Source organism: Prunus avium, chromosome 1 (assembly GCF_965620075.1).
Source record: "Prunus avium chromosome 1, drPruAviu1.hap1.1, whole genome shotgun sequence".
Lineage (NCBI taxonomy): Eukaryota > Viridiplantae > Streptophyta > Magnoliopsida > Rosales > Rosaceae > Prunus > Prunus avium.
This window is the reverse complement of record NC_142284.1, coordinates 40,922,290-40,936,052: the sequence shown is the minus strand read 5'-3', so window position 1 is coordinate 40,936,052 and position 13,763 is coordinate 40,922,290. Positions and strand designations below refer to the sequence as shown.

The 13,763-nt window shown below is 39.1% G+C and overlaps 2 protein-coding genes and 1 pseudogene across 3 annotated transcripts; 2 read left to right on the top strand and 1 right to left on the bottom strand.

Moving 5' to 3' along the window:
- Positions 1-673: 673 nt before the first annotated feature.
- On the top strand, positions 674-2,802 carry LOC110751422 (uncharacterized; annotated as a pseudogene). The gene is made up of 4 exons (XR_015833706.1): positions 674-718; positions 803-1,245; positions 1,340-1,945; positions 2,051-2,802. The product of XR_015833706.1 is annotated as an uncharacterized LOC110751422 (transcript).
- On the bottom strand, positions 2,731-7,458 carry LOC110751385 (protein IQ-DOMAIN 29). The gene is made up of 7 exons (XM_021951843.1): positions 7,279-7,458; positions 6,642-6,769; positions 5,831-6,136; positions 5,481-5,669; positions 5,256-5,324; positions 3,586-4,768; positions 2,731-3,106 (listed from the first exon to the last, which is right to left on the bottom strand). The coding sequence occupies exons 2-7, from the start codon at positions 6,723-6,725 to the stop codon at positions 3,075-3,077; spliced, it is 1,863 nt and encodes a 620-aa protein (XP_021807535.1). The 5' UTR covers positions 6,726-6,769; positions 7,279-7,458; the 3' UTR covers positions 2,731-3,074.
- Positions 7,459-10,121: 2,663 nt separating this feature from the next.
- Positions 10,122-13,653, top strand: LOC110751379 (Leucine-rich repeat protein kinase family protein). The gene is made up of 7 exons (XM_021951836.2): positions 10,122-11,931; positions 12,079-12,212; positions 12,326-12,569; positions 12,661-12,854; positions 12,942-13,003; positions 13,082-13,190; positions 13,303-13,653. The coding sequence occupies exons 1-7, from the start codon at positions 10,689-10,691 to the stop codon at positions 13,534-13,536; spliced, it is 2,220 nt and encodes a 739-aa protein (XP_021807528.1). The 5' UTR covers positions 10,122-10,688; the 3' UTR covers positions 13,537-13,653.
- The last annotated feature ends 110 nt before the right edge of the window (positions 13,654-13,763 follow it).

The following is a 13,763-nucleotide window of genomic DNA, read 5'->3' as shown; positions in this document are numbered from 1 at the left end:
TCTAATTGTGATCAGTTCGGTTTTTAATTAACATTCTTTATTTCTCTGCAGATCATCATGCTTCTGAATTGTGTGTTCTTTCATGCTCAATATACAATAACCATGTTTTCATTAACTTGCCTGCTTGTTTTCTCAAAAGCCCGGATGACATGAGAATATTGAAGCTTGTGAAAGAAATTATATGATGACATCATGGAGTGAAGGCAGCTTCCTCAATACAGTAAGCTTTTTTGACCAAAATTCTGTAACTTATAACTCTTTTTGCCCGGTAAGCAGCTGAAACTCACTCACTTTAACCAGCTCTTTTTTAACTTAATTATAGCTTGTTTAGAGTGGGGCTACTTAAACCCGACTTCTTTCTTAATTAAGTTTACCCTAATGTACAATGACAAGAAAAGGTCTACTAAAAGAACTGGTTTGGGTCTTAACGGGGGTATTTTCTGGAATATTTAGATTTCCAGTGGCAAGTTGGGTGTAAATAGATGGGAGGGGTTGGCATACTTAGGAAAAAGTTGGGTTTAAGTAGAGCCGGTACCCAATGATTTCATGGTTCCCAAAGTAGCAAGCACGTAAACTTATATCATCCATAGCCAGAGAGAAGAGAACCATTTCACCAGCCTTGGCTTGTATAAAAAATATGATGAAATGCCATCATACCATTAAAATAGTCGTCATGGTGTTATGTTTGCTTACACTTCTTGATGCCACATACGCCATTGTAAGTACCAATTAATTAATTAATTAAGCTTAATTTTTGCAATGTGATGTATTGTTTTGCTCTAATTTTGATATATGTTTTCAGTGGACAAATCACGGGAGTGACATTACCAACAGAAGGAAAGCTGTTGGGGAAGTGCTAATCAAGCCAAGTACAGTGTTAAACATGAGGTTAAAATGGTCATTTTTCGCCGGTAAAGACATATCTGCGACGCCGGCCGTAGCTGACGGAAGGGTCTATTTTCCTTCATGGAATGGATATTTGTATGCTGTGAATGCGTTCACTGGTCGTTTAATATGACAGCAGAACCTTGGTGCCGTAACTGGACTCAATGGAACAGGAGTTGTTGTGAACGTCACCGTTTCAAGATCAACCCCAACGATAGCCGGTAACCTCTTGATCGTGGGAATTTATGGACCTGCTGTTGTGATTGCTGTTGATCGATCAAATGGGAGGCTTGTGTGGTCAACTCAACTTGACCCACGTCCAAGAGTTCTTATCACCATGTCCGGAACCGTACACTTAGGGTTAGTAGTACACTAGTCAAGCACTCAAATATTTCAACTTTCACATATTGTTCTGCGTTTTTTAGGCTTGTCAAGGTATTTTTCAATTTTGCAGTGCATTTTATGTTGGGGTGTCGTCTTTGCAAGAAGGGTTACCAGCGGGGCACAATGTTGCAATTTCCGGGGTAGCGTTGCGAAGCTCGACCTTAGAACCGGGGTAATCTTATTGCGGACTTATATGCTACCGGACAACAGTGGTAGATTGGGAGGTTACTCAGGAGCTGCAGTGTGGGGAAGCAGCCCCGCCATTGATATATCCAGGAGACATGTATATGTGGCTACTGGGAACCTCTACACAGCTCCACCTGAGGTGACCAAATGTCAAGAGAGGCAGAATAACCAGAGAGGAAAACCTACCCATCTTGATCAGTGCATTGGTCCAGATATCAACTTCAATTCAATTCTGGCGTTGGATTTGGATTCTGGGAGGATTGTATGGTCCAGGCAACTTGGCGGATATGATGTTTTCTATTTTGCTTGTTTGGTACCAAACAACCCTGACTGCCCACCGGGACCTAATGTGGATGCCGACTTCGGAGAGGCACCCATGCTGCTCACCATACACCCTAACCGAACAAGGCGTGATGTCGTAGTGGCCGTGCAGAAAAGCGGGTTTGCGTGGGCACTAGACCGTGACAATGGAACGATAGTCTGGTTTAAGGTAAAATGAGTTGCTAAAGGAGTTGGGTTTTGTGTTTAAATTACTTGCTTAAGATAAAATCAGTGTGGAATACTCGGAGGCTAATAAATTTGCTGGACTTTGTAGTTGGCGGGTCCGGGTGCCAGCGAAGGAGGAGGCATATGGGGTGCAGCCACAGATGGGAGAAGAGTGTATACAAACATTGCCAATGGCGACCGACAAAACTTCACTCTTGCACCTTCAAGCCAGACAACAACAGCTGGCGCATGGGTGGCTCTTGATGCAGATTCAGGGGAGATTTTGTGGACAACTGCAAACCCTAGCAATGACACTGCACAAGCACCTGTCACAGTTGCTAATGTCGTTGTTTTTGCTGGGTCTGTAGCTTCGAATGGTCCCATTTATGCTATGAATGCACTGGAAGAATTTTGTGGTCGTATAATACTGGTGCCACAGTATACGGGGGTATTTCAGCAAGCTACGGGTGTATTTACATCGGAAGTGGGTATTCAGTTGGCCTAGCCAAGTTTCACCCTACTTGGACAGCTGGGACTTCACTCTATGCTTTCTGCGTTATATGAGGGAAACCTCTTTGTGAAGACATCTTAGAGATGTGGCTTCAGATTGAGGTTAGACTATTTGAGGTGTAAAATATTGCACTTCAACCTCTAAGAAAAAGATATTAAGAATAAGAAAATCATTGCATAAGCAATGTACTTTCTGGTAAATAATGTCACTGTGGCCTTATAACAGTAATCTATGAGCATTGCAGTTGATAGTATATTGAGATCATAAACACATGCCTCTGGCATCAAAATATCAATTTCCAATAGAAAACCCCGAGTGTTTAACATGCAAAAGAAAACCAGAAACTTAAAGGCTTCAAGCTCTCACATTTGTACATAATTTGATGACACGGAAAATCACAAAGGATCAAGGCTAACACAAATTATCCAAACACCAAGACCTATCAAATCAACCCCTAATGCTATGTAAGAGAACAAACTAGGCACTTAAAAACACTGATTACACAACAAATCAATCTTGGTCTCAACTATACCTTGGTGACAACATCAATAAACCCAGAAACTGGAAATGAGTTGATATTTTTCTCTTGAAATATTTCCATGGAGCAATACCTCGTCCGAATTCACCTCCTCCACTCAGGTTGGATTACTTTATCTGAAATTGGCATTACCCACAATAAAAGGACAATTAGAATGCATACCATAAATTTCAAATGGTCCAATGACACCAAGCAATTTATTAGAGTGATATTTTTTTCCCTAATAAAAACAAGATAAGAAACTTTATACAGCAGATGACCAAGACAAGTGATCCATAAGCAAGCAAAAATTTAGTACACGATTTTATTATATAAACTATACAAAAATTGATATGTCCTGCTTAAATTCAACAGTCTTCTCTGACCCTGAGACCAAAGGGTCAATGTGCATCCTGAAAATACCCCAACTTACACTAGCATGAGCAAATAAATGCTTTAACAGATAGGTGTCATGTATAGAAGGGCAAACACATGTGCAAGAGAGCTTTGAAATTTGTTGGGGGCATGGGGGAATGGAAATTAAGACGAAAAAGAAGTGTCAACAAGACATGGAACTGAAAAGCACATGGTGCAACTCCTCGAGTTCACAACTTACCTAAACCATCCCTCGAAGACGATAAAGATCTGTCACTTCTGATCACTCCTTTGCCAGCTGCTTGAACCAGTACCTGTGCTCGTGGAGAAAGGGAACTTAACTTGGTGTTGGTGGAAGCAGACAGAGAATGCCGCCTGGTTATAACATTCTTCTCAACCATATCTCGGTCAAACCTGGGGGAGCCCTGTCCTCTCAACCTAGCTTTTGCTGATGCAGTTGGTGCCATATAACTTGGGACTCTTGGTGTGTTATGAACACCATTCTCCTGATGATCAAACTTCACAGGGAAAGAAGCCCTTCTTTGGCTTGTTTTCTTATCCTCATTGCTAATAATGTGGTCCCTAGAGTTTGGCACCTCATTTATTGCTTGAACTTCTTCATTTCTGACATTTTTCTCCATGAGTTGCATCTCAGCAGAGGGATGGTCTTCATTTCTGACATTGTTCTCTGTGGGTTGCATCTCAGCAGAAGGATGGTCTTCATTTCTGACATTGTTCTCCATGGGTTGCATCTCAGCAGAAGGATGGTCTTCATTTCTGACATTGTTCTCCATGGGCAGCACGTCAACAGAAGGATGGTCATCTAACTTTTCCATTGGTTCTTCTGCTGACGGCAGATCCACACTTCCTTCTAGATCGGAGTGTTTTGACACTGCAACCACCATATGTTTCATTTTCTCGGAAAACTCACTAGTACCCTGCTCTGAATCATCAGGAGCAGCAGAAGCCAAACTCTTCAGCGTACTGTGCTTTGATCTCTCATCACCAACTACTGACGGATCAGAAACCCCCTTCTTGGGATCAGAAGATTTTCTTACATTACTCTTAACCTTCTCAACTTCATTTTGTTGATGTTCCGGAACTGAGCTTGCTGGATGCCTAGAGAATTTCCTCAAATTACGTTTAGTCTTTTCAGAATCTGGAGTGACACGATTTGACCCATTTTCAACATTTGTATTGGACAACCTCCTGACACTTCTTTTTGGCCTGGCTTTTTCAGTTTCTATTGTTTGACCCTTCTCATGCTTCCTACGAGACCTTGAATCGAGATTTTTCTTTGGTTGTAAAACAGGTTCCCAAAAGCATGACCTGGTCCAGCGCTCAAGCCACACCCAGGTCGAATTAGGTTCCTCTGGACCATATTGGAGACGTAGAGGACTAGTAGTAGGCAAGGAAACCAGAAGCTGAAAGCGAAAATTTAAAATCAAATGCCCATTTTCTTTTTTTCTGGCAATCAAATGGCCAATACAGACCAGCAGTAAAAGTGACAAACAGGTGCAGGCATAGCTTGTGCATCATGCTCCTAATTTTAAGATCAAAGCCTAAATGGAAGTGGCATTACTTAGTTTTGGAACTGGTGTTTGGAGCCATAAGTTACATGAATCTCTTTATTAGGCTGAGGACACAATTGTTATTTCCCTACATGATAATCTAAATTGGCAGAACATCATTAAAAGTAATACAAGCATATATGATACCAGACTATTCCCAAATAGAGTGAAACAAGAGCACAGTGCTGACAATAGTGAGAAGGAAAATCCCTGTGTCATAGATTGTGTTACTCTATAAAACAAAGTTAATTTCAGTATATTTCCCGTAATGAAGAACCAAAGAAATGAATATCAAATAAGCAAAATAACCGTATCTTGGGCAATACTAATGTAATCTCACCTTTTGAACGAAAGAAATTTTTGACAGCCTCTCCACATGGGAAGATGCACTTACTTCAGATAAATCACCCTGATTCACACATTACAAAAATCATATTGGCATATTCATTTCAACAAAAAACTATGAATAAAAGAACACAAGGGCAGGCTTTTGCTCTGGTCAAAAAGCATGAATCACTAAGCTCCAGTCAATGCATGAGCCAATTGAAAAGTAACCAGAAATTACCAGATGAGTTTTATTCATTTCAACCCCAATATCAGAATGTCTAGCAAGTTGACCACGAATCAGAGCCTGCAACTTGACAATCCCCTGGACACAGAATAATGTGGATACAGCTTGTCTTCTAACCAAGTGACCACGAATAAGTGCTTGCAGCCTTATGATGCCCTTAAGGGTTCGATATGCACGGCGAGCCTTCAAAGATAATAGAAAGCATTAGTGGTTGGAAGGTTGCCAAAAATAAATTCATCAGTTACTTAAATCATCTCACAGAAGTACAACAGAAAATGTGAAAAAAATAATAATAATGATAATAATTGTCAAGCAAAAGCAGAACATCTATGGGAGGAAAGTACCACATAACCCCTATAAGCACTTTGTGCCTTTGTGGCGGCTTGCTCTTGCTTGATTATTTCATGATCTTCCTGAGAAGTCGAACTAAAGATAGCTTGTGTTTGGCCATCTTGCTTCACAGACGAAAGAATAATCCCATCATTTGGCAATTTGGCAGCTACACCGATCTCTGAGTCTACTGCATTGCTAGCACCAGTCCCAACCACTGGTGGTGAAACTAATGGTGGTGATATTAGGGGAGCACTCACAGTTAACTCGGACACAGATAACTTTGAAGAGACAATTTCCTTCCCTTTATTTGTGGATTTCTGTGCACAATAATCAGATTTGCAAATTAGAACTTAAAGACCAGCAACAACTATACAAATAACAAACTACATAATTATTTAAGAGTTGAAATTTAAAACTATAGTGTAATATGAAATTTGAACTTCCAGGGTCAACATTCTTTATGTTTTTGCTTAATATCAAGATATAACATGACAATTCACTTGCCAAAGAAAATAGACATAACATACTAACTCAAACGGTCACTCTCAAGAGTTTGTTATCCATTCACCAAATTATTGAGGGAAAAAAACAAGCGCAATCAATAAATTACTTTAACAACCAGCCATGGTATAGACCACAATGACATAAATTTCGGGTCTGCTCTGCTCTCATCAGGCTCATATAGAACAATTTCAATTGACAGGCTTTCCTTTTTTCCTAGGTTTACTCGACATGAAATTACAACTTTGTATCCTTTTCAACTTAGTGCTGTTTAATCAGAATACTAATTGATTTGCAAAGCAATGTGCAGCTTAGCAATACCTCTCTTCCTTTGGACAAACTATACTTGGATGATTTCTTCCCAAGAAGCAAATTCTTGATCCATTTTCCGGGTGTTTTTCCCATTGCGAAAAGTCAAAGACAGCCGGCAAAACTTAATTCGTAGAAACCTGCATGTATATACACAAGTTGAGCCATGATAGTAGCTAATGATCAATTGATCTTCTTAAGATGAATAAAAAGCTAAAACGCAACATCCATTTAGGAACAAAAATTTGGGTCCTAAACAACATGGTATCTTCAACTAGTTAAGCTAAACTGAAATTTTACAATAAATATGAATAATGAATATACCACAAGGGCGCAAAATTGAAAGCTTTTCTAGCTAAAATATAAACCCTCAACTTGAAATAGAAAAAACAAGTTTTGAACAAAAACATATACAAATATACTGAAATAACGTTAAACATAAAAATACTGGAAGAAAACACAAAATGCAATAAACGGAAAAGATGGTATGATTTGAAAAACAAATATGAAGAGGGAAAAGAAAATTTAAAGCAAATGAAATACCAAATCCATTCGATCTAAGCATTCCCCAAAAATGCAGTACTTGGAAACCCTAAAGCCTCCCACCACTACCGAACAAAGAAAAATGAGAAACGAAAATAAGAAGTACCAGGAAACGAAGAAGGAGACGAAGAAGAAGAAGAAGAAGAAGAGGGTCTATGAGTATTGTGCTTCAGTCACAGAGTCATTTGGCTCTCTGCTCTGCTCTACTAACGACTGTGAGCTGAGCTCTGCTTTCGCTGTTGAAATCACCTGAAATTTTTGCTAAATTGGACAGTTTGCAAATCTGACGCGGAAATGGAAAGATATCCACGAAACTAGAGGGAACACAACGACGACGTTTAGGTGGGTTCACTTTATTTCTTCGTAGGGAGGCCAAATTTGAGTTGACCCAAAACCAAACAAACCACTAGCCCAATACCAGAGCCCAATTCTAGGCAAGAATTCTATAGTGAGTGCCTTATATATGGTTCTTACATAAGGCCCTATTTCTTAATCATTAGATCAAATTGATTAGTTATTAGATTAAATTAGTTAGCTTGATCCAACATTTAAGAGATAGGACCTCACCTAGGAGCCATATATAAGGCTCTCACTATAAAATGACTCCAATTTTAGGTAGGTTTACTTTACTGTGATGTAGAATTCTATCGTAAGGGCTTTATCTGAGTTCCTATCTCTTAACCATTGGATCAAATTGGTTAGGACCTCATCTAAGAGCCTTATAAGGCCCTCATTATACAATGACTCGTGATGTGATTAGTTTTGCAATTAGTTAAGAATATTATTTGGTCGCTTTTGTAATTCAAATAGTAAAGGAATATTCATTATGCATTTAGTGTTCGATTTTTTCTTCCTATTAATAGAAACATAATATTATTTGTTGGAGCAAAAATTCTTATAATAAGAATATCTTCCACGAGTTTTCGGTTTTACTCCGCACTCAAGATAAGTAAATCTCCAAGCGACGCTCCTTCGAAATCAAATGAGAGAGGGTGGGGTACCTACAAAAGGTACTTCGACACTCAAGTCAATTTTTATGTATTTGAGTGCACTACTTAACTTGAAATCGCATACCTTCATTTGGCTCTGAAACTTCACATTTATACTTGGTGACAGCCTTGCGATGCAAGCTCCACTTTGCACGTCATATGCCCACTTTCGCCATTTTCAGATCATTGAGAGTCGTGCAGAATCAACCCTTAACCATATTTGTCTTGTCCCGCAATTCATGCGGATATGGAGGTATGAATGTTTGAATATACCTATGAATCCAAGTTGGGTTGTTCGTGTATGAGCCCATATGGGGTAGTGCACACGTGAACCCACGTTGAGTGACGCACATCAAAACCCATGTTGGGTGGTGCACATCAAAACTCGCATTGGGTTATTACACATCTGAACCCGCATTGAGTTAATGCACATTCAAACCCGCATTGAGTTAACGAACATCCAAATCCGCATTGAGTTAATGCACATTCAAACCTGCATTGAGTTAACGAACATCCGAACTTGCATTTGGTTACACCTAAATCCAATCTTGTAATGAATCGGGTTGCTCCTAAATCCAAATTTATTTTCTCCCACATTATTTGATAATCACATCACTACAAGAAATTGAAGACAAAGGTCTCTCTCATATATGAATGATTGAAGGAATAGTTGTTGCATTTAAGTGGACAATAAGTTGGAAAACGAGCATAAGTTGAAGCTAATTCCAATAATTGCATATTTGGGTTCACGGAGGATAAGTATTTTTAATTCCTCATGCAACTTTCTTTGTTTGGCAACGCATGCACACTAAACCTTGAACCACAACAATCCAGAATCTTTTACTTTAATGGAATCTTTCACCAAAAAAAGAAAAAGAAATATGAAAATATTGTAACACCAAGTTGTATAAAACATTAACACATAAATATTCATTGATGCTTCATTGAATTCAAGGCTTTCTTTTTCTTTTTCTTTTTCTTGTATGTACATATTTGAAGATGCTAACAAGTCGTCGTTTTGCAAATTGCAAACAAAGCTTGTTTCCATGAGAAAGAACAAAACACGTAACACACAGATAGATAAAAACAAGTGTCAGGCTGGCTGGAAGGAGCACCACCCGCATCCCAGTGAGTTAATCTAATTTTATAAACCCAAAAAAAAAGGATTAGGTTGAGCTAACACCTATTATATGTCTTAATCAAAGTATCCAATTCTCTCCCCTTTTTCTTTTTCTTTTTTTCTTTTTTTCTTTTTTCCTTTAATCTTATTCGTAGACCGACACAACTTCATCAACACAAAACGACATATACATATTTGTCACTCCACTTTTTATCTGGATGACTCATATTTTCGATTGACATTGACGCAGAGGTATTCAACTGTACATTAATCAACAGATATTTTTTAGCAGTTATTTGAAACAATTTGTCAATTAATTGCCGCTACAAAAAATTACTTGAGGGCGGTCTTTTGTCTTCTTCATTCAGAAAATAACAAAAGTTGAACTCTCTCACTTGAAAAGGATCACTCATAGTCGGTGGTGGGATGGGATGCCCCTTACTACTATAACCCGAAGGCATAGGGGACCTCACATACTAAATAGCGGTAAAGAGATTAGACTCTTGCCGACTTAATGTAGGTTTCATCACAAAACAACCACTTTAATGCTCGGCATGTGTTCACGCTACAAGATTCGACCAAAAGAATTTGAATTTAACGTAACAATGGACTATTTTACCTCGTAACTTCGATGATGATGATGAACAATTTTACGTGAACAAGAATATCTCGTGATTTCATCATGAGCTCAAATAAATACAAGGAGGCTGGCCATCACGAACCGCACGTGCCTATGGAGCGTAAGTTTTGAGATACTACTCGCAAGTTTACCATAATAAACGTGGTCAACATCGAGGCTCTCGCAAATGAATCAGAGCCCAAGTTGACTTGAGGCCAAACAAAACAAGGGGCAGTAGAAAGTTTGAAACTTTGAGAAAGATAAACTAGTTTGCAGCTTAAAATAATGGTTTGCGTAGCGCAGGATCAGGATGGGCTGGTTTGGGTTGGCTGGCTTGCATTGTCCCTTTCTACTTTGAACTTGACTGACTCTCACTTGCACTGTCTCCTGCTTCAGCTTGCTTCACTTAAAATTCTGAAATTTCAGTCTTTTCAGATCCTTCATTCTCTGCACAATAATTGGTTCTCTTCCTTTTGTTGAAATTTGAGTGCTTTTGCTTTCATCACCCACAAGAATTTTTCTCTCTTGCTTTCTCGGTAAAATCTTTTCTTGTTATCTTTGTACACCAACCCAAGATCTTGATCCTCCATACCTGCTACCTTCTTATTCTATTCATTTCTTAAAGCTTTTGCTGTTCTAAACAAAACCCAGAACTTAAATTCTGCTTTTTCTATCAACTTTATATAGATAGAATTGTGGTTGCAGTTCTGCGTTCTCTGTTTTTGAATTTCTTAATCTCATTTGTATGACTCCAACCTTTCTTTCATGTGCATTTAGCTTTCTGAATAATGAAGAATTTCTTGGTTTCTTTCTGTTTGTTGTTTCTCATTCTAGCCATTTTCACTCCAATTTCGATTGCTCAGTTAACTCCAAGTGAGAGCCGAATTCTTTTCCAAGTTCAGAAGCTTCTTGAATACCCTGGAGCTCTTCAAGGATGGACAAATTGGACCAACTTCTGTTACCTCCCTCCCACACCTTCTCTCAAGGTTGTCTGTACAAATAATCGTGTAACAGAATTAACTGTCATTGGAAACAAAAGCTCCCCTTCTCACAGCCCAAAACCAGTTTCAGGGAATTTTGTGATTTCTCAGCAGACCCTGTCCAAAAGCTTTTCCATTGATTCTTTCTTCACACTTCTCACAAAGCTTTCCAACTTGAAAGTGCTTTCCTTGGTGTCACTGGGTTTGTGGGGTCCATTGCCAGCCAAGATCAACAGGTTCTGGTCACTTGAGGAGCTCAACATTAGCTCAAATTTCATTTATGGGGAGATTCCTACATCCCTCAGTTCAATGAAGAATCTTAGAAGCATAGTTTTGGCTGACAATTTGTTCAATGGGAGTGTGCCAGATCTTAAAAGCTTAGCTGCTCTTGAAGAACTCAATTTGGGTAACAACCACCTAGGACCTGGATTTCCTTCATTGGGAAATAGTCTTGTAAGTATCATTCTAAGAAACAATTCCATGAGATCTGAGATTCCTCCAACATTGAGGAACTTTGGTCTGCTTCAGAAATTAGACATCTCTTCCAACAAATTTGTGGGGCCAATCCCTGCTTTCGTGTTCTCTCTGCCTTCAATTCAGTACCTCATTCTGGCTCAAAACCAACTAAGTGGTGCTCTCTCAAACAACGCAACCTGCAATGGGAAGCTCCAAGTTGTTGATATTTCTCAAAACCTTTTGATAGGGAAACTACCATCTTGCATTGGATCAAAGTCTTTGAACAGAACTGTTCTTGATTCATGGAACTGTTTGTCTGGTGGGAAGTCAAAGTATCAGCATCCATATTCATTTTGCCACAAGGAAGCACTGGCTGTTAAGCCTCCAGCTAAAACTCAAGAGCAGGAGTCAAAAATAAAGCTAGGCCTTTTACTTGGTGTCATTGGTGGTGTTGTGTGTGCTGCTGCAGTCATTGGGTTGCTGATTTTGGTCATTATCAAAAGGGCAGGGAAGAGGAACAGAGAAGATAAATTTGACAGATCCATGGTTGAGAAAATTTCTGTTCGAAGCACCCCAAAGCCGAACATCGATGCAAGTAAGGCCCTCTTTGTTTCCTTAATTCCTTTGAAAGTCTCTGACTTTAATGACTGAAAAAAAAAAAAACACAAAACAAAGATGCATGCTTTATGGTTTTTAGTTCATGAAGCATTGAAGCTGATTAATATTGATTTGGATTTTCCAGGGCGTGTGCCCCAGATGATGAGGTTACCAACACTTGGGCTCCCACCATATCGTGTCTTTACATTGGAAGAAATTGATGATGCAACAGACAATTTCGATGCCGCGAATTTGATGGGAGAAGGATCTCAGGGACAGGTTTTAACATTGAATTTGTGCTGTTTGTTGGCTTTGGATGCATTATTTGATGGAGCCAACATTATTGTTCATCAACTTGATGGCATTATTTATGTGCAATATTTACATTACAGGTCTACAAAGGCTGGCTCAGAGATGGTTTACTGGTACAAGTGAAATGTGTGAAATTAAAGCAGAAGCAGTTGCCCCAAAACTTGAACCAGAGCATGGAAGCCTTGTCAAAGCTGAGGCATAGGCATTTGGTCAGCCTTCTTGGACACTGCACTGTCACTTATCAGGACCATCCAACTGCAGCTAGCACTGTATTTATTGTTCTTGAGAACATCGCAAATGGTTCTTTGGTGGACCATCTCACTGGTAAAGCTCAAACTAAAAGCAATTATCAGATCATCAAGAAAAGAGTTAATTAAAATACTAAAAGCAATTCTAATACACTTTGGTTTGGCAGATTGGAGAAAGAAGGAGTGGCTGAAATGGCCACAGAGAATGGCTGTTTCCATTGGCATTGCAAGGGGGGTCCAGTTCTTGCACACAGGGGTTGCACCTGGCATCTTTGGAAATAATTTGAAGATAGAGAACATATTGTTGGATGAGAGTGTTTCTGCTAAAATCAGTAACTATAATCTTCCATTGCCATTTCAGGTGAGAATATGTTACAGTATATATATGCTTGTCAAATTTGAAAGGAAACTTTTGTAGCCGCTAACGATTGCATTTTCTAATTTCCAGATTGGTTCAGAGAGCCCTCTTAATGGACAGGGTATTAGCAGCAGTAAACCTCATCTAAACAGGTATTACTTTTCTCTTCTTGTTCCTCTCCTTTTCTACTGCAGCATCCAAATTTATCTTAACGAGCCGTAAATACGCAGTGCCGAAGCTGAGAAGGAAGATATTTATCAGCTGGGGATTATTCTAGTTCAAGTTCTTACTGGTAGATTGATCAAATCAGCTAGTGAATTGGATGAGCTAAAGATTCAGGTAAACCATATATAAAAACTAAAAACAAAAAAACCCCATTTTATTGTTTTTGCTCTTTTGGGTTCTTGCAACACCTAATTCAATGGCATTCTTTGCATCTTTCAATGAACAGTTAGAAAAAGGCTTAATAGAAGGACCATCAAAACTAAGAGGAGTCATAGATCCGTCGATGCAGGGAAGTTTCGCGTATCAGTCATTGAAGACCGCCGTCGAAATCACCATCAATTGTCTGAGCAGAGATCCAAGCAAGCGTCCTTCCATAGATAACGTTCTCTGGAACTTGCAGTATTCAATTCAAGTTCAAGAGGGATGGACCAGCAGCGGCAACCTCAGCGCTCAGATGTAGTAGCAACACAACACGCTTTCATTTTAAGTGCATGTAATTCAACTCTCTTCCTTGTTAGGCACAGTGTCTATATGAATAAAATGCAAATACAGCTCGTGTTTACTGTTTTACCTTAAACAGTTTTTAGCACGTCTCAAGTTTTCACCATTCTTTGGTCCAATGAATTCTTACTAACTCTTTCATCAACACAAAATTATTACAATCCAGCTAGAGTTCTTTTCATGTTC

What these genes read in the sequence shown, in the direction of transcription:
- LOC110751385 (XM_021951843.1), bottom strand. Translation starts at nt 6,725, where the DNA reads ATGGGAAAAACACCCGGAAAATGGATCAAGAATTTGCTTCTTGGGAAG. An exon ending in GTTTGTCCAAAGGAAGAGAG is followed by an intron (nt 6,137 to 6,641) that starts GTATTGCTAAGC and finishes TATTGTGCACAG; the next exon opens with AAATCCACAAATAAAGGGAA. An exon ending in GTCTTCGAGGGATGGTTTAG is followed by an intron (nt 3,107 to 3,585) that starts GTAAGTTGTGAA and finishes TGCCAATTTCAG; the next exon opens with ATAAAGTAATCCAACCTGAG.
- LOC110751379 (XM_021951836.2), top strand. Translation starts at nt 10,689, where the DNA reads ATGAAGAATTTCTTGGTTTCTTTCTGTTTGTTGTTTCTCATTCTAGCC. An exon ending in TTTGGTGGACCATCTCACTG is followed by an intron (nt 12,570 to 12,660) that starts GTAAAGCTCAAA and finishes TTGGTTTGGCAG; the next exon opens with ATTGGAGAAAGAAGGAGTGG. An exon ending in AGTAAACCTCATCTAAACAG is followed by an intron (nt 13,004 to 13,081) that starts GTATTACTTTTC and finishes GTAAATACGCAG; the next exon opens with TGCCGAAGCTGAGAAGGAAG.